At 49.8% G+C, this 20697-nt stretch overlaps 1 protein-coding gene across 2 annotated transcripts in view; it reads right to left on the bottom strand.

Annotated features, from left to right (window-relative positions):
• Positions 1-11620: 11620 nt before the first annotated feature.
• The window catches only part of Mitofilin (inner membrane mitochondrial protein mitofilin), an 84856-nt gene continuing 75779 nt past the window's right edge, over positions 11621-20697 (bottom strand). For both annotated transcript variants that reach the window (XM_089578202.1, XM_089578203.1), the window contains exon 13: positions 11621-12835. In XM_089578202.1, coding sequence (XP_089434328.1) covers positions 11987-12835 — 849 coding nt within the window. In that variant the 3' untranslated portion in view covers positions 11621-11986. The remainder of the gene's footprint in view (positions 12836-20697) is intronic.

Genomic DNA, 20697 nt, shown 5'->3' with positions numbered 1-20697 from the left:
TCAGGCCATATAAATAAATAAAACCTAGAAAGAAATTGGTCGAGCTCAAGAATCGAACCCCGGTCTTCGGAGTGCGAGACGAGCATGCTATCCACTCCGCCATGCCAGCTCGATGGTTTGGAATGAACAAAGGCACGTCTAGTGAATACGGTGTCTTCGCTCACTGCCATACTCCTCCCTTCCTTTCCGGCGAGGTTTAGGTGTCCACCGAGACTTGAGAGAGAAATACATTTCCTTTCCTCATAAACCAATTTACCGACGAGCGAGGCATAGAACCGAATGGGCGATGGCGTTCTATGGACTCCCTGGTAGCGTTGCAAGACGCTCTCGCGTTCCACTCTTAAGCAGGGAACACATGTGCGACAACTTCGCCGACGCGCCGCACCGATCGTCGCGTGCGATCTGCCATCCCACTGCAAGCAGGGACACACGGAGCGGTGAGCATCGCTGCGCCGCTCTACCGAAGCTCCGCCCACAACCGCTGTCACACTTCGCCGCCGTGCAGCGGTGCCTCAGCGCTGCTTATGATCGTGTACAAATATCCCAAGAAAATACAAGATTGCCTTGTTATCAGAAAGTCTGCTCGAGCAGCGACAAAGCATGCCTGCTTATGTTGCGAGCTTTCGGCAACGGCACCGCTCGCGGGCGCTCTGGGCGACGAGCTCTGCTACTGCCTGGCTGCCGTGGTCGTCGCTAGGCCTATAGCCTCTTTCGTATCGAAGCCGCAGCGGCCGGCGCTTCGGAAGTCGCCTGAGCTATAATAAAAGGCCTACTGCACACATCGCTCTACTGTCAACAGCATGATCTCACAATAAAGTAATAATATGGTCAATTTCCGCAACGCCTTCGGCAGCGAAGCGAGCGGGCGCCAGGCGAGCCGGCCAGCGGCAGCTGCGAAGCGGTTGTGGAAAGAAGTTCGCTTGTATCACAGTCGTTACCTTTAGCAGCAGCTCAGTATTGGTCAGCGATCCTCAAAAATGACATATTCTTTCACATTTCTCATCCCAGGGTTTATTATTTAAGTCAAGAACACACTTTAGCTCGTTTTTATGACACCGGCAGACGGGATGGCTCGGCCCCGAGCGCCCTGAGCATCGCGCTCTACGTCATAATGACGCTGCCGCTCTCTGCGCTCGCATTGGCTCCTGCTTCCCGTCGTTGCGTTTGTCGCATGCGGCTCGTCGTTGGCATCCAGCAGGTTGGACGCATGCGACGAGCTGCGTTCGGTCGTTGCGACGACGGTCGCAACGACGCGCCGCAGCGAATCGCACGCACTTTTCGCACATGTGTCCCCGCCTTTAGAGGCGAAGCTTAACATCTTAACCACACATCAGTGACCACACTTTAGGTCAAAAAAGTGCACCCCCCCCCCCCCTGAATTTTGACGGGTGTCCACCGAGCTATGTGAGACAGTTACTGCGTAATTTTCTTTCCTCAAATACAATTTTCATTTTCTTCATTACGGGCCATCGTCTTTCTTCTTTCACTCCCACTTCCTCCGTTCCTCTACGGTGCGGTTCAGGTGTCCACCGAGTTGATAGAGATTTACTGCGCCATTTCCTTTCCTCAAAAACCGTTGTGTTGAAACGGCAAGGCATCGCGCCGAACGGGTGGTGGCGTTCCGTGGACTCCCTGGCAGCGCTACAACACGCTGTCGCGTTCCACTCCTAAAGGCGGAGCTTAAGCTTAATTAGCAGTTAATTAGTATTCAGGCATTAACCAGTAATTAACCATTAATTAGTGATTTGTCATCACTTAGTAATCAGTACTGAATTACATGTGACGCCACCAGTGCCACAGAAGCACTGAAAGTGGTGCGGAAAACGCTTTCGCCTCTACGCACTTTAGACAGTCAAAGTGCCCCCTGAATTTTTCACTGTTGCTCTACTGCTGCCACTTCAGCGTTCGGTCATTTGGCGTTAATTAACGCGTAGAACAACGTTACAAAGGTTCCACACAAGATAGAACACAATAAAAACATTAAAAAATATATGCGGGCAATAATTTTATTTTTGTCCAATACGCAAAGTCACGAGACCTAGAATAGCGCACGCATTTTTTCCTTCCTCCATGAGCGCGCGCTCTTTCCGTCTGCTGCCGGCCTCCCCAGCGTCTTTGTCCGCCACGGAACGCCGACGGAAACTCGCAATGTCTGTCCTTTCTATTATCCCCTCCCCTCTTTCTTTTCACTCCTGCACACTGCCTGCTATCCTTTATTTCCGCTGCCCCAGCTCAGGTGCTTCCAGCAGCGATAGCAGATTCCGGCCTAGAAAAATTCTTTTACCTTCCATATTCAATGCAAAAAAAAAAAAAACAGTACACAACAACCTGCCATGGTGAGGGCACGGCCGGTCTAAAGCCCCTGGCCGGTCTCGACGCGCGCGCTCAGCAGCGAGCGCGTCGAGACCGGCCGTGGTGAGGGGTACGTCGGCTGCTGCTTTGGTGAAAAAAAAAAAAACAGAAACGACTTTCGCGCGCAAAACGGCTCGGAAGTTGCGCACCCGCAAGACCTACCGTCATTGGCTAGTCTCGCGCGGCACTTCCGGGCGATGGGCGAAATTTTCTGCAAACCCAGAAACCGGGCGACGCGATGAGCGACAGTGGTTCGGCGGCCCTCAGCTCATCGCGCGATGCCATCGCGCGGCGTGTCGCCGCGAATTATCGCCTCATGCGGTTAGCGCTTTTCTCAGGCGAGAGATCACGTCGGCGCTTCCCACAGATTGTCGCACTGCGTAAACAAGCACGGGTACAACCGGTACAGAAGAGAAGAGATTATTTAATAGAACTAAAGCGCATATTTCGTTTTGTGTCTTGCAAACGAGCACAAGATGTAAACCAATGTAAACAGCAGTATGACTCCTGGCGAAATTTCATGCACACGCGGGAAATGTTCATTGGTGTACTATTATCTGCAAGCACTAACTTAGACGGAACACGAACAATTTGCTAAACAAACAGCAGAAAAAAGCGAGTAGCGGGTATCGAAATGAACAGCCACAGAGCCGAAAGCAGTTGCGCGGCGGTGGGTTCGGACTGTGTCGCGTTTCGAAGGCATTCCAAAATCTGGAATGTCTCCGCGGAGCTCCGTCGACTCGAATGTCATCTGAACCGAATTAATGACTTGCCAATTTGCATTTCTTCACAAATTAGACTGTTTGCTGACGACTGTGTTGCGTATCGAATGACTGTGACCGACAACCCTTACAAACTGACCTCGATTCTATAAACACTTGGTGTCAGTTGTGGCTTATGACGCTAAATCCCTCCAAGACAAAGCTCGTCTCCTTTACTAGAAATTCTTATCCCATACCAACCAATGACATAACAGTTGAGTCAACTTCCACTTACAAGTATCTAGGAGTTCACCTTCAATCAGACTTAACCTGGAATTATCATATTAACTTGATTCTAGCAGCTGCTAACCGTTCTCTTGGCCTTTTAAAACGTAACCTTCGACATGCTCCTGCGCATATGCGTAAACTTGCTTATATTACATTAATTCGACATAAAATTGAGTACGCTTCCGCCATATGTGACCCAGATCAAGCCTACATCAAAGATAACATAGAATCCCTGCAAAACCGTGCTGCTCGTTTGATTTATTCCGACTACTCACGTTTTACTAGCGTCACGGCTTTAAAAGCTCGCTCTGGACTTGACAGCCTTTCCCATCGTCGTAAACTGGCTCGCTTAACTCTTTTTCACAAAATTTACCATCATATCCGTTGCTTCACGATTTCTTTCACTTACCCTCAGCAGTGTTTCCACGCCGTGACCATCCTTTCAAAATCAAACGCATCACATGTCGCACTTCAAGTTATGCTAAATCATTCATACCCAAAACCATTATTGATTGGAACCGGCTGCCTTACACAATCGCAACTGAAACGAATGCGACATTATTTCATGAAAAAATTAAAGCGATGTGTAGTTTCCTTCTAGTTCTGTTCACCGCAATGTTCCGAGTTTTCCTTTTCGTTCTGTTTATTCCGTTGTTTTTATCTTTGTGTTTCCTTTTCTTGTTTATTTTGTGTCTTATTGTTCCGCCACATTTTGATTTTTGCTGACAACCAGTTATTGCTCTTTTCTTGCTTCTTTTTTTTTTTGCCCTGTTACTCATGTTAATGTTCCTTCTATGCATTCAAGTTGAAATTTTTACCACCCCCTATGTAATACCGCCGTGAAGAGGCCTTTAGGGGTATCTTGAAATAAATAAATGACAGTCTTTGTTAGCCTCCACGTTTCTGCCCCATAGGTGAGTACGGGTAAGATACAGCTGTTGTGTACTTTTCTCTTGAGGGATAATGATAAACTGCCATTCATGATCTGAGAGAACCTGCCATATAAGCTCCACCCCATTCTTATTCGTTATTTCCCTCTCATGGTCCGGATCAGCGTTCACTACCTGCCCTAAGTAGAGATTCTCTTACTACTTCCAGCACCTAGCTACCAATTGCGAACTGCTGTTCCCTTGCTAGGCTGTTGAACATTACATTGGTTTTCTGCATGTTAATTTTTAGCCCCACCATTCTGCTCTGCCTGTCTAACTTATTGATTATGCTTTGTAGTTATGTCCCGAGTGACTTAGGAAGGCAATGTCATTCGTGAATCGCAAATTACTCGGGTATTCTCCATCAGCTCTTCCCATTTCAGGCCCCGGAATACCTCCTGTGAGCAGGCGGTGAATAGCATTGGCGAGATCGTGTCTCCCTGCCTGACACTTTTCCTTATTGGAATTTTATTGCAGACTTTATGGAAGACTACAGCAGCTGTGCAATCGTTATAAATATCTTCCAATATTTTCACATAACTGTTCCACACTCTCATTCCGCAATGCCTGCATGACAGCCGAGGTTTCCATCGAGTCAAATGCTTTCTCGTAATCAATGAAGGCTATATATAGGGGTTGGTTATATTCTGCGCATTTCTCCATCACCTGATTGATAGTGTGAACATGGTCTATTGTCAAGTATCCTTCGCCTGCCTGATTATTTGGTTGACTGAAGTCTAAGGTTGTCCCGACTCTATTAGCGATTACCTTAGTAAATACCTTGTAGGCAACGGATAGTAAGCTGATTGGTCTGTAATTCTTCAAGTCCTTGACATCTCCTTTCATATGAATTAAGATAATGTTAGTGTTCTTCCAAGCTTCTGGCACTCTTCGAGGTCACAAGGCATTGCATATACAGGGCGGCTAGTTTTTCTAGCGCAATCTCTCCTCCGTCCTTCAACAAATTTGCTGTTACCTGATCCTCACCAGCTGCTTTCCCCCACTGCATTGCTCCCAACACTTTTACTTCCTCCCTCGTTACTGGCGGGATGTCCCATTGCTGTGCTCGACTGCCTCTTAGTAGCTTGATTACATTCGCTACTGTATAGATTTGTGTAGAACTTATCCATATTGCTAATGACATTGCCCTCTTTGTCCCTTAATGCATACATCTGGTTTTTACCTACGCCCCGTTTTTTTCTTCACTGCTTTTATGCTACCTCCGTTCTTTAGAGCGTGCTAGATTTTCTCCATGTTAAACTTCGGATACCTTGCGCTTATTTATTAACTCCGACAGCTCTGCTAGTTCTATCCTGTCTGTGGAGTTAGACGTCCTCATGCTTTGGAGTTTCTTAATCAGATCTTTAGACTCCCGAGATAACTTGCCGGTATCCTGTCAAACCATCCTACCACCTATCCTGCGGCGCACTGCAACTATAGCTGTGAGATTATCATTCATTGTTTCAACACTATGGTCGCCGTCTTCAGTTAAAGCGAAATATCTGTTCTGCAGCGACATCCTGAACTCCTTTCCCTTCCTTCTTAATGCTAACTCATTAACAGCCTTCCACTTCACTAGTTTTCTCTGTTCCCTCTTCAAATCTAAGCTAATACGAGACCTTACCATTCTGTGGTCGCTACAACTGATCTTTCAGAGGACCTCCACATCCTCTAAGATGCCAGGGTGAGCGCACAGCATGAAGTCTATTTCATTTTTAGTCTCACCATTGGGGCTTTTCCACGTCCACTTCTTGTTCGCTCTGCTCGTTTGCGGAAGAAGGTATTCACGATCCGTAAATTACTTCTATCTGCGAACTCTACTAATAACTTTCCCCTACTATTCCTAGAACCTATGCCATAGTCACCTACCGCCTGGTCTCCAGCCTGCTTTTTACCTACCTACAGTCTACTGTGATTTTACTTTGGTCATTGCCGATTCCACATCTTCATAGAAGCTTTCAACTATCTGGTCATCTTGGCTTGATGTAGGCACGTAGGCCTGCGCAACCTTCAGCTTGTACCTCTTATTAAGCCTAATTACGATAGCTGCCACCCTCTATCGTACTATAATTACTATAAAACTCCTCGATGTTGCCACCTATATCCTGATTTATGAGGAATCCCACCCCTAGTTCTTGCCTATCTGCTATCCACGACAGCACAGTACGTGTCTGCCCTCGAGTACTGTATACGCCTCACCTGTCCTCCTAACCTCACTAAGCCCTATGACATCCCATTTAATACCGGCTAATTCCTCCAACAGCACTGCTCAGCTAGCCTCACTGGATAAGGTTCTTGCGTTAAGCGTTGCCAGAGCCAGTTTCCAATGGCGGCCTGTCCGGAGCCAGAGATTCCTAGCACCCTCCGCTCTGTCACAGGTCTGACCGCCGCCTTGGCCAGTTGCTCCATAGCCGCCGAGGACTGAGGACCAAGGGTTAATTTGTTTGTTCATAGAAGGTTGCGGCCAAGTACTACACCAGGGTGGCCAAATCCTGTTCTGGTGAGGAAGTACGTTGTCTCTTGCACGCGAGGCGGCACGCTAGGGTGGGCTGCAAGTGTCTTCGCCAGATGGTGCCAGATTATGACCAAGGCCAGGCTGCGTCATTCGATCAGGAGAGTGGCAATGACACGGAGACTACGCGGCCTAGAATAATAACTGGAACCAGCAGAACATCTCGCAGGAATATTTTGTGGTTATTAGAGTCTCCCGTACACGAACAACGGCTAGAAACCAAGCGCCACTGTTGCTGGTGTCTCTGCATGCCGGCTCCTTCGCTGAGTTTGAAATGCACACACAATTGCACAGGCCAGTGGGCTGGCGGCAGAGAAAAGTACTAAACAAAAAAAAAGAACATGCCCGGACAAGATGGCGTCGAGCTCAATTCAAGCTTCACAAAACGTCACGTGACTGCCTCTGTAAACTTTCCTTCCTGCATGCTGTAGACCAAACTCCCTGCTGTAGATGGCCACAACATACTGACACCAAAACATTAGACACTGACTTAGAGCGAAAAACTGGGAGAGGGAACGGCTTCATGAGGCGGCTTGCGAAGACTGGCTGCGTGACATCATGCTCTCTCCCAGTTTTTTTTCCTCCATGGGCTGGGAGCAAGTTTGTGTCTAGTATCTGCAGTCAACTTTCTTTTTTTTTTTTGGCCAGCAAGGAGTGCAAGCTGTGGGGTCGACATACAGGCGGCAATATTATATGGTATATACCGTATAAACCGGAATATAAGTAGAGATTTTTTCTTAAATATAGCAAGCTAAAGTCACCCCTCGTCTTATAGACCTTATGCAAAATTGCTGCCATCTATCGGAGAAAAGAAGAACCAGTGGAAAGCCGCCATGTTGGAGGATGACTGAAGCTCGTTCCGCCTCTGCTCTATGGATTTAGGCGTGCCCTGCGTTAGCTTCCTTACTGCTGTGCTGGCTCGAAAATCTTATTTCCTGTCACTTGAGCCTGTAAACATGACTGAATGGTCAGTCCACCTGTTTCTGCTGCCCAAGTTTCCAAGTGACTTCGCAGACACTTAGTACGCGTCCAAAACACTTTCCGAACGCCACCGGGTACAGAGCTACAAGTTTTTCACGGAGTCCTACGTCAGTTTTCCGACACTGAACACCAAGAAATGTACAAAGCAAGTGTAATTTTCATTTACAGCTAAAAATGTGCGCATTTCAGTCTAGTTTGTGACAGTTTTTATTTGATTCGATACTTTTTGCGAACGGGCTTGCCGCTTGAATTGCTGTTGTGGTAGCATTTTCTGTGTGTTGCGTCGGCGCCGAAAGCAAACGATAGTAAACCTCACGCTCATGTTGGTAGTGTCGAAAAAAGTGGCCTCTCAACATCAGACGCTTTTCATTTTCCTTGAAAAGTTCATACAGCATTTGTTTGTTTGCCCTAGTGCTCTCGTGCCCTAGAGCCCCTAGTTTGCCCTAGTGCCCTAGACAGAGAAAGAAAACACTTTATTATTATTACACCCCTAGGTACCGGCATGACCCCACTACACAAGTGTTTACCATCCTTGGACTATCGCCGTTAAAAACAGGTAGCCCGTGAATGCAGCAGTGTTTACGGTTTTACCACGACGAGCAAGCAGTTGTGCACTGAGATTTTTGGAGGATTCTACGCGCGTTATGCATTCCGCTACTAGTTGGAACTATGGTACCTCTTGAGCGGCTTCCCTTATGGTCTTTTTTTTTTTTACACAACACACGGATTCGTGGAAACCGGGCGGTTAAGTGAAATCGCTACATGCATACAAGCCGTCGCTCCACAAAATAGGCACCTTTCCCTGGTCTAACAGAAACGATTGACTGACTTGCAGAGCGCAAACGTTCAGTGTCACGGGCACTTGACCCTTGCTAGTGTTTCTGTCGGAACAAATATTCGCACTAAAAACTAACATGTGTAACCGCTGCGGCGGATAACGCTAGGAGCGACGGTTCCCACAAAGCGCGACCCGTACCACTGAACAGCTGATCACGATTACTCTCTTGCGAGGCCGATAATCGCAGCACTTCACGGGCAATCGCAGGAGAAAAACAGCTTTTGTGTGATATTTTCTTTGTGCCTACAAAGCTTATTTCTAATTTCATTTGCTACATGGCGATAACGAAATGTGTTGCGCGATGTCTTGACATGTAGCGACGGTTCTGCAACATTTGTGCCGCGAGTGTCGGGGATCGCAGTCCAAAAATGGAAATGCGCTCAAATCAAGCCCTCTTGCCTGTTTTCCCTGGGCATCTTTGTGACCCTTCTGCGTACATCAAGGCACTAAGCAATATGTGGGCATACTGAGGACGGTGAAACTCGAGCGCGCGCGACGAGCGTGCACCAGTACATGCTGTGAATCTGGCGGCTATCCTTCAACATGGCGGATCGCGCGCGGCGACCGCTAGATGGCAGTGCATTTCGCATAAGGTCTATATAGCGGCTTTTAGCAGAACGTGAGTCGCAGTCTGGCAACGTGCGGCACAGCTGCTCGTGAACAGATAGCCGAAGCTGTATCGACCCCCAAACGTCATTGCTTGCATTTTCTTTCTCCTTCGCTGGCTGTTGGTCTTTGCGTGCAGTGTTTTGATCGTCCTCATGTGAAATTCCGTTTTAGCAATGAAGAGTGGCACGTGGAGGCAGTATATGGCAGCTTTCAAGAAGAATGTTACCGAGTTCGCTGAAGCAAACTGCAACATGGCCGCTCAGCGCCTGTTCAGCGTCTTGGATAAGAGCGTGCGCTATTGGCGAGGACAAAAGGATAAGTTGCCTGCGTGCAACCCGAGCAAAATGTCCTTTCGTAGACATCGTGCAGTGCACCCACAACGTGACGACGCACTTGCGGGCTTTGTGCGGCATCATCGAGCGTGCTCACTACCCATGACGGTGCATTTGATTCAATGCAAAGCCCTGGAGCTTGCGCGTGAAGCCGGACTACACTGAGAAGAACTCAGCGCACCGAAGGCGTGGGTGTGCTGTTTCATGAGGCACAAGGGATTTTCCCTCCGCTGGCGCACATCGATCTGCCAAAAGCTGCTGGAGGAGTTCGCTGATAAGCTCGTCAGCTTCCAGCGGTTCGTGATTCGCCTTCGAGAGGAGCACAACTACATGCTGGGGCAAATTGGAAACGCTGACGAGACCCCCGTGTGGTTTGATCTGCCTTCCTCTACCACACTCAGCGAACGTGGCGCCAAAGAGGTGAGGCTTCTGTCGACAGGAAGTGAGCACTTGTGCAGCACTGTCATGCTCGCATGTACAGCTGATGGCACCACCTTTGGTACTTTTCAAAACGATGCCGAAAGAAGGCTTCCCTTCAGGTGTCATGGACAAGGAGGCCCTGAGTGGATCCGTGTGGTGTGCCAGCCCGGTGCTGCCTTGCTTTAGGAGAGCAAGCTGCCGGGCTAGTTGGTGAAGCATGTTAAATTGAATTCAGCGCAAAAAAAAAACAGACAAGGGACAAAGAGAGACACACTGAGACAACACGAGCGCTCGTGTTGTCTCAGTGTGTCTCTCTTTGTCCCTTGTCTGTTTTTTTTGCGCTGAATTCAATTTAACATGCTGCCTTGCTGCGCCCTCCGAGCAGGCTGGTGTCGTTTCGTGGCCACCTTATCCCATCAGCGGACCTCGTCGTTATTCCTGGTGGAATGACGTCCACACTCGACATCGCAGTACAATGAATGGATGTCCGGGGACAACCCGAAGACGCTGATGGGCCGCCTGCAAAGGCCTCCGCTTGCGACCATCTGCAGCTGGGTGTTGCCAGCCTGGCGTTCTTTGCCAGATGCCATGGTCGAGAACACGTTCAAAAAGTGCTGCATAAGCAACATGTTTGATGGCACTGAGGACGACGCGCTTTGGGAGGCGGTGAGCGACAAAGGGTCGTCTTCCTACGATGCTGATGACAGTTCGGAGTGAGATCGTCGCTCCGGTGGTCCAAGAATGCAGCCGACGCCGCAAATAAATGCGTTTCGGCAATATTTGCTTCTTTTCATTTTTTTTTTCAATTATTTTCACTTCAAGGTAAGGAGGTCGACCTATATTCCCACTCGACCCATATGCGGTTTATACGGTACATATAATACTTCGTGCTATCCATGGACAAGCACTCCCGACATCTTCCCCTAGAGCCATGACTGCTTGATAGTGAAACACTGCAAGCCATTTTTTGGAAGAATTCTAGGTCATGTACAACCAATACCTGATAGTTGTCTCATGCTTATAAAACGAAGACAAAAAAGTCCTGCCTCACAAATTTTCAAAATAAAATAATGATCTTCGAATTCCTGCAACAAAACCAAGCTGCCTGCTGTTCCACAGGTTGTTCTCATATGCGAGGGGAAAAAAAAATTAAGAACCGCAGTGATGGCCTAGCCGTTTGAGCATCCGCCTCGCATGCGGGAGGTGCTGGGTTCGATCCCCAGTGCCGCCAGGTACCCACCGGTGCTACAGTGGGTACCAGCTCTCTTCCCCTGGCCTGGTGCTCGGCTTCATTAGGGTGAAATGCTTGGGGGAAATGGGTCTCTGCTGACCCTGCCTTGAGCAGAAGATTGGTTTGGTTTATTGGGGTTTAACGCCCCAAAGCAACTCAGGCTATGAAAGACACCGTAGTGAAGGGCTCCGGAAATTTAGACCACTTGGGGTTCTTTAACGCGCACTGACATCGCACAGTACAAGGTACAAGGGCCTCTAGAATTTCGCCTCCATCGAAATTCAGCCGCCGTCTTTTGGGTCAGCAGCCGAGCGCCGTAACCACTGAGCCACTGCGGCGGGGCCCTTTGAGCAGAAGAAAAAACCTTGTGCCACGGCGATCTTTGGCCACAGGTGAACTTGGGCAATAAAAATTCATTATCATCAAAAAAAGATTAATCCTTTTTTTATTTTTTTCAGCTGCAGTAATTTTCTAAATAGCTCCCTGCTTTTAGGCCAAAGTGCTCCCCATAGCATGAACATCAGTGGGTTAAAGACTACTGTATCTTGTCCCAGCAACTTGGGATACAGCCATGATGGACAAGGCCAAACAATGTTCCACAAGTGCTGCTGCTACCACAAGGTGCACTACTGTAAGTGTCCAATTCTCGTGCACCATCCAAATTTAGAAACGGCAAAATGTCTTTTGGCGATCCCTTGTGCCTGGCCCATGCTGCTTTCACACCATCCCCCACTGCAGAAGGGAACAGTAACAAGGAACAGCCAATTATGAAAATCCCCCAACACAAAGAAAACTACTCGGCATCTTCGGCAATAGTGGCGGCGGCAAATGCCATGAGGGCCGAGGCTGCCTGTCGAGCTTCCAGGTGCAGCCGCAGCTCGTGTATCCAGTCCTGGGCCACCAGCCGTGGTTGGCCCCGCAGCTGGCTGGCATAACGCAGCGCCCGCTCCAGGTTCTCGTGCTGGAGCCAGTAGCGCACACGGGAGAGCACATCAAATGTGTCCCACATGTCGGGGTTGACCCGCTGCTCATCCACCAGCTCCTCCTGGGGCAGCTCCTTGGGGTAGATGATGCACAGGGACTGCAGGTAGGAGGCCAGGTAGCGCAGCAGAGACGAGGGGCCCTGGTCGTCCACCAGGGCCACCCGCCGGCAGGCCCGCTCGACGCGTGCAAAGCGCTCCTTGAGGGCCACCTCTGGGTAGACGCCCCGTGCCAGGGCCTCCTCGGGGATGGAGGCCAGCACCAGGGGCACGTAGGGACTCATGGGGGCCGCCCGCTCCACCAGCTGCACATCTGTGCTCAGCGACTGGGGCCCACCGGCGGCCGGCCCATGCACCAGGGTGTGCCGCAGGCCCTGGCAGGCCAGCCAGAGGCCCTTGGCCTGCTGTGACAGTCGGTCGAGCTCATCGCGGGCCCTCAGGTACTCCTCCAGGCCCTGCAGCTTGGCAACCGAGGACGCCAGGGCCGCAGTGTGCAGCGCACGCTCCTCCACCACCTTCTTCTCCAGCTCCAGGGCGAAGGCACGGCCCAGCTCCTCTTTCTGCTCTTCCAGGGCCTCCCTGAGGTGCTCCGTGTGGGCTGCCACCTGGCGCCGCAGCTGCTGCTGCAGCTCATGCTCAAAGGCTTCCTGCTGCTTCACCAGCTGCAGTGTGGGCAAGGATCTCATTTTGCATCACTAATGGTAGAACACAGCTCTCTTTTACAACTCCATATTCAGGCTCAATCTTCCCTCCCGGACTGTACCAGCCTTTCTCTCAGCTTATTTTTGGGCAGGAATACAGTACATTACACATTTAAACTGTTTTAACAACCCTTTGAAAACAAACACTTTTCCCCTGAGGAAACACGAGGGGATCATCAAGGTGGACGAAAACAGGTCAACTGCTTGGCTGAGCACTCTATGCTGCGTCCTGCAGCCGTGCATCAGCCGCACCAGCAAGACCTCACCCTTTTGGGCCACAGGGAAAGTGGAGTGGCCAATTTGGTTGAGATGTTCCATTTACTTTTTTGTGTGACTCTCATGCTTTCATTTGTCGCACAACAGAATATTACAGTGAAACCTGCATGAAAAATTGTTTTCTGATAGTCCTTGAAAATTGAGCCTAATTGCTTTTCTGAGCAACGTTGTATCTTGAGAGGCTTTTTTTCACTGCTTTTTTGACATTCGTTGCACTGATCAACACCTTAAAAATACAAAATCTGAGTTTATAAATTTAGCCTATGGCACAGTGGCTTTTTCTGTTGTGTTATCACACTGATCTGTAGTGTATATGCAGAGAGTCCAAAAGAGAACTGCCCAGAAAACAAAACAATAGAAGCCCTTCTATGGAAACAAGTGCTACTCTTGGCACTGGTGCAAGACCTGCTTAAAGCTATGCTAGAATGTAGGGACTGCATGAATCTGAAGCAACCATTTTTGATTTCCTTGTCAGTGGTGGTCAGAAGATTTCTTCTCTATCGTTTCGAAAATTTTGCCGTTATTTTTAGTAGGAATCATTAACATGTTTTCTAAAACCTGACACTGAGAAAAATAAAAAGCTGGCAGCACTACATAAAGGGTGAAAGAAAAAGGGAAACACATGCCCTCGCACCACAAGTCAGTTCAGAGCTCAGCTCCAAGGGTACACAGCAACCTGCTTGTTTGGTGCATCGGTGCAGCCATTGGAGATGCATTTGAAACGGCAAAAAACCTGAAGTGCCAGATGGCCTCCTAAATGACTGCCTTCACTGCACCGTAGGATGACACCCCGTTCACATTTCTTTACCAATAGCAAGATAACGTGTACACACTGCTGGTGAGCACACGACCCAAGGAGGCTCCACCGCAGTGTGGCAACTGCTCAATCTCAATAGTAACCATGCCGCAGGGTGACCTCGCATCTCCAATGTAATTGTGACAATTCTGTAGGATGTACTGTTTCAAGTGACATGGTTATGCAACTGAAAAACCAGTTTGGCTTCCTTTTGGAGCACAGAAACAGGTTGCATGCTTAGCAGCAAAAGAGCACAAGAGTCTTTTTTTGTTGTGTTCCGAGTTTAGTGGTGGGGCAGTTGCACGTTACTGCTGCAGTGTGGTGCTTCGAGACTGGCAACAATGAGCGGGAGACCTGTGTGGTGTGACAGCAGCGCTGTGCATTGCAGTGTGGTTTTTACTGTTGTCGAGGCTGGGGCCGGAACGAAGTTTTAATAAACATGTTGATGAACCCGACTTAACACTGGCGACGAGGATGGAATGCTCATTCAACATCGTTGCTGCAGCTGCCAAGGGAAGCTGACATCGCTGGCGCCCACCTGTGCAGCATGGCCGCCACCCCCAGCGAGGCATACATCGAAGTTTTCGACTTGTCCCACCCCGAGGACTGGGAAGATTATGCACAGCGTTTCGAGTTCTTCCTGGATGCACAAGGTATTACAGACGGCGGTAAGAAGCGGTCCACGTTCCTTAGTCGTTGCGGCGGCGCCACTTTTCAGTTGGCGAAAGCGTTCGTTGCACCGACCCAGCTCAAGTATACTCCGTTCACAACAATACTCGCCGCACTCAGGAAGCACCCAGCCTCGAAGCCACCGGAGCTTGCAAGGCGGTACGAGTTCCACCGACGCGACCACGCACAGGGAGAGGCAGCAGCCACCTACATTGCTGCCTTTCGAACCACGACGCAGCATTGTAATTTCACCACCCTCGACACCGCGCTGCGAGACCGTTTTGTTTTCGGGTTGCGGAACGACAGGGTAAAGCGACGACTTTTGGCCAAGAAAGAAGTGACCCTCGCTAGTGCTGTGGAGGAGGCAACCGCTGCCGAGGCCATTGACCAGGAAGCTAACCGTGGCGTCCGTCCAAGTGTAACCAAGCCGCGCATCGACCCAGTACATCAGGAAATGAGCGTGGACGTTCATAATGAGCAAGACACCACTGAAGATGTCTTGCGTCTCCAGAACATTCCTGCCCAGCAGACGGACCCAGAAGGTACGGGGGGCGTCAGCTGTGCTGGTTGCGGCGGACCCCACGGACGGCGTCTATGCCGTTTCAGGGGTGCCCAGTGTAGGGGCTGTGGAAAAACGGGTGGCATATTGAGAGTGCCATTCTCGATGGCCAAGGAACCACTGCCAGAACGCCACGACCGACGGCAGGACTCCTCGCGTTAGAGCCACGCCTCGCACGAATATTTCCTACTGCGACGACCAAACTGCGACCGCTATACACGATGTGCCTGCACCCACCCGGAGGAAGATACACGTGGTGGACAAAATTGAAGGTAAGCCATGACGAATGGAGGTGGATTAGGGGTCAACTTTTTCACTCATATCTGACGCCACAGCCAGGCGGATTTTCCCGAGCAGGCGTTTACCATCGCTGAAACCACTGGACATCATGATGAAGGATTATCAGGCTAATCGCATAGCTGTGCACGGATATGGCATGTTCAGAGTGAAGTTTAAGGATTTTGATGAGCTGTTACGTCTTATCATTGTCAAGGGCGAGCGTCCAAGCCTACTTGGACTGGACTGGTTCCCGGCGCTGGGTATCAACATCACAAGAGTGCAGCATATCAACCAGCCATTTCACTCGATTGCTGGCATATTCCAGGAGTTCAGTGTTTGATGGAACACTGGGGCGTTACAAAGGGCCACCTGTGCAGTTTGCACTCAATCCCGAGGTTGCCCAAATCCGACTGAGGGCACGCAGAGTACCTTTTGCACTTCGTCCGAAAATCGATGCAGAGCTGGATAAGCTCATATAGCCAGGTGTCCTGGAGCCAATTGATCATGGAAGATAGGAAACACCTATCGTCACTCCTTTGAAGGCTAATGGGGACGTCCGTGTCAGTGCAGACTACAAGTGCACAATAAACAAAGCATTGCAGCAACATGCATATCTAGTACCGGTGGTGAGCCATGTGCTGTCGTCCCTATCCGGTGCAACTGTTTTTGCTAAACTTGATTTGGCCCAGGCTTACCAGCAACTGCCAGTGACCAAGGAAGCAGCGGAAGCTCAGACTATCGTAACTCACCGGGGGGCTTTCCGTGTCCACAGACTTCAATTTGGGGTCAGCATTGCACCCGGCATTTTCCAGAGTCTCATGGAAGACCTTCTGCGGGGAGTGCCTGGGGTCATTGCTTACTTTGATGATGTCATTGTTGCTGGAGCCTCTCATGAAGAGCTGCTCAGTCGTCTTCGTGAAGTTCTCAGAAGGTTTCAAGCTGTGGGTCTTAAAGGGGCCCAGAAACACTACCTTAGTTAACTATTTTGCCTGTTGATCGCATACAGTAAGTTACAATGGTGCTATTAGCGTCGGTAATACCGCGTATATTCCGTTTTTTAATATTTTAATATCCTCCCAAAAACAAATTCATGGCTCTGATGGTGTCCCCACACAGTGGCGGGTTCCAGCAGCGGATATGACATCACCTGGCGCGAGCTTGATGATTGTACAAACAGTAAATATACTGCAAATTGTGTGAATAAATAGAGGAACATTTTGTGGCCTGTCTGCATTTTATATTAGACCAACAAAAACAACTTGTTGTCTTAGATAAAAGCCCTGCAAAGCAAGTAAAATAAAAATACACCACCAGGGGCTCTGTCATGGAAACGACGCTGCCAGACTCGGCAAGAACGAGTTACAGAGGGCAGGCAACCGTGGAGTGCAAACTTCCGCGACGTGCTCTGGCAGGCTGTTTTGATTGGTCGCGCCAGGTGCCGTCATTGGGAGAGCGAAATAGGAGTGGGAAGCCCCGCCAAAATCGAGTTGAGGGCAGCGTTTTGTTTGCTTGTATTTTGAAATTTCTTCATTGAATAACTCCCGTTCCTGTGCATCGATTCCTGTAATTCTTTTTAAGTCAGCATCTGTGTGACATAAAGAATGCACCTGAAGTATAGCCGGTATTCCCCCAAGGTGTGTTTCGCAGCCCCTTTAAGGTCAAGAAAGAGAAATGCAAGCTCGGGGTGGCTCAAGTAGATTTTTTAGGGTTTAGAGTCGACGCCGAGGGAATTCATCTAACGCCTGAAAAGACGCAAGAGATCGTGAAGGCACCACATCCTGCAGGCAAGACGGAGCTACAGGCATTCCTGGGGCTCTTTTATCATGCGTTTCTGCCCCACAAGCAGAACTGTTGCAGAGCTCTTGAACAAGAATGCACCCTGGGACTGGGGTCACACACAGCAGAGAGCGTTTGATAACCTCCTGTCGTCCAACCAGGTCTTGACGCATTTTGATGAAGAGAAACCACTTGTTCTGGCTTGTCACGCCTCACCATATGGAATAGGAGCTGTGCTAAGCCACAAAATGCCGGATGGCAGAGAAGCACCAATCGCCTTCTGCTACTACTGAGCGGAATTATGCTCAGATTGATAAAGAGGTGCTCGCTGTGGTTGCAGGCGTAAAAAAGTCCCTTGACTATGTTTTTGGCCGGCCGTTTCAGATCTACACGGACCACAAAGCCACTTCTTGGGTTGCTTGCTTCAGACCGCCAAACGCCGCAGATGCTATCACCTCGGATGCTGCGCTGGTCCATTTTTCTGAAGGGGTACTCTCTCTCCTCCTGGAAAACAGCTGGGCCTCGGCAGAGTCCCCCCGACGAACCCGAGGATCCGTCCCCAGCCGAGATCATTATGCTCTGGGACACTCTCCCCCACTTCATGCGGCTCACAACTGTGCATGGAAGGGGTGGCCACCAAAGAACAAGTTCTGAGTTTGTTTGTGGCCAGGCAACATGAACTGTCGGCCCACAAAGGCTGTTTGCTGTGGGGTGACCGTGTGGTGATTCCACACAAATTGCATTCCACGATTCTTGAAGCCTTGCATGCCGGGCACCCAGGCATTGTTCGAATGGAGACACTTGCCCACAGTTATGTATGGTGGCCGGGAATCGATGCAGGTATTGAGGAATGGTTGCGACGATGCTCTCCGTGCCAGGAGACATGGCCAGAGATGCCCAGTGCACCAGTCCATCCGTGGGAGACAACCCAGACACCATGGTCCCGCCTACACATTGGCTTTGCGGGACCGTTCCAAGGGCAGACTTTCTTGATTGTGGTGGACTCGTATTCGAAGTGGCTGGAGGTCATTCCAGTGTCATCGATGACGTCACTCACTGTGATCAACGCCTTACGGAAACTGTTTGCAACACATGGCCTCCCAGCCACTATCATGTCGGACAATGGGCCTTAGTTTACTTCTGCTGAGTTCCGGGGGTTTCTCGATGCCAACCTGATTCGTCAGGTGACTTCCGCACCTTTTCACCCGTCCACAAATGGCCAAGCTGAAAGGATGGTTCAGGGATATTAGACGCAGCTGCTAGCAGATTTCATGTTACAGCAACATGTAACCCTGCACACAGGCACAGGGCGATCACCAGCCGAACTCTTGATGGGCCGCGGCTGTTAACCATGCTGGACCGGCTGCATTTGGACAGGGCCCCGGACAGGTCCTCCCAGCATACAGGGACGCTGCCACTCATTCCAGCCTGAAGACCCACGCAACTATAGCCAGGGTCCTCCGTGGGTCCCCGCTGTGGTAGCCCGAGCCACAGGCCCAATCTCCTATGAAGTTACTCTTCCTGATGGCCGGCACGTGGACCAGCCCCGTCTCCGGGCCGTTACCCCTTGCAGAGGTGGGGGACCAGTACCCACAGAAGCGCAGCCAGAAGGGGGGCCACCGGAAGAAACTTATCCTATGCAAGGAACACACCCAGAGGTAGTGAGCAGCGAGCCACCCGAGGACAAACCAATGGATGAGCAGCCAACAGCTGAACCTTCCTCTGACGATGCAGTCACACCACAAATAGCGCCAACGGCTATGCCTCTACCAGTGTCTTCAGGGGAGCAAAGTGAGCCTGCTCAGCCACCAACCCTCCGTCGCTCACTTAGAGCTCGGAAGGCCCCGTCCCGTCTGAGAGACTTTGTGCTGCTTTTGGCAGACTGTTGAGTCCGAACTAAGGGGTGTTGTGTTCCGAGTTCAGTGGTGGGGCAGTTGCGTGTTACTGCCGCAGTGTGGTGCGAGTGGTGCTCCGAGACTGGCAACTATGAGCGGGAGACCGCGTGGTGTGACAGCGGCGCTGTGTGTGTCAGTGTGTTTTTTACTTTTGTCCAGGCTGGGGCCGGAATGAAGTTTTAATAAACATGTTGATGAACCAGACTTAAAAGTTTTACTATCACAGTTTGGGGGCGCCATATGATATTTCAGTCATTGTATCTACACCCTTGAAGTCCAGATTAATGAGGTTTTACTATTACATACGTACACTCTCAAACAAAAAATGTGGAGCCCAAGATGGCAAAGATGGTCACAGAAACAAACTAGTCCCCCATGAACACCTTGAGCATTCACAACAGCTCTGGCAGGTGACAAGGAAATAACACACTGCAGTGCCAACAGCTTGTGTCCATGAAAGCACTTCTCTTTATAGGAGCTATTTACGTGACATCACCCACAAGGGGCGCTTAGTGGCATTTGCCATGTCTGCGATTACACGCGCAGCCAGCTGTAGCATTCAACTCACTGGTGGGGTTTGTACTGTACTACACGTCTCGTCGCAGATCATTTCTGTCCAACCCATAAAACTGTGTGACTGAGCAGACACGCAGTGAACTGCACGAAATAGTAAAGAGCGGGCACGTTGTAAAAGTTCCACTTTGTGAAAACATCGACCCGTAGGAATGTGAGGACTGCTGCCGCGTGTTGCATTCATCAATATCAAGGCCCGCCTTGTGTACAGCTTAAGTTTGTTGACAGGCCGAGAAATTAAAGCTTAAAGCAACAGCTTGACAGGCAGGTGGCCCAAGAGCCGTGCTAAGGGGGTGCCAACAGCCTAAGTGCCATTTGCAGAGAGGGAAGTAATTCCACGTGTCTCTTTACTTGGCTAGCTTAACTTGTATCTCTATCTGCTGGAAGTGACAGGTTACTACTGGATCTAGAAGAATCGCTGCACATCGCGTTGCTGCAAAACGGCCCGCTCGAAGCAGCACTGCTACACTGCTACAATCAAAACTGCAAAACATGCTGACTTTGCTGTTCGTGCAGCGAGTGCGCAACAGTTTTTACTTGACCGTTCTGCCGCATAAATAAGGCGGCTACGACAATTTGCCTTTCTGCTGAAACACCCATCTGTGAAGCTTCCACAGTTCAGCCGCTGGAAATAGGAGTTTTGTGCGGCGCCGGTTTTGGAATTTTGGTAATTAACCATGTGCTGTTTAACCAAGATGTGTCCTAGCATGAGTAGCAGACGACATTGGTAGCTGATATGAAAGGCTGCAAGTCATGTACACTCTTGTGTGCAGTGCAGCCGGCCAGTTTTGTTGCCAAGTTGCGAGATAGGGTGGCCCCCTAACAAACACTGAACAGGGCACAAAAGACTTCTGCTTCGTGCACACAGAACGCTCCACAAAGAAAAGTGGATGTTGATGCATTTAACAACGTACAAAGACCTAACGGATCACCAACAATATATCTTCACGGCATACATGACAGTGCACGAGATGGCGCGAAATGACCACCAACGTGGCGT

The sequence above is a fragment of the Amblyomma mixtum genome, chromosome 3 (genome assembly GCF_055824585.1).
Source record: "Amblyomma mixtum isolate Tamu chromosome 3, ASM5582458v1, whole genome shotgun sequence".
NCBI classification, from domain to species: domain Eukaryota; kingdom Metazoa; phylum Arthropoda; class Arachnida; order Ixodida; family Ixodidae; genus Amblyomma; species Amblyomma mixtum.
Note: the sequence above shows the minus strand (reverse complement) of the source record. Positions and strands in the feature narration are given on the sequence as shown.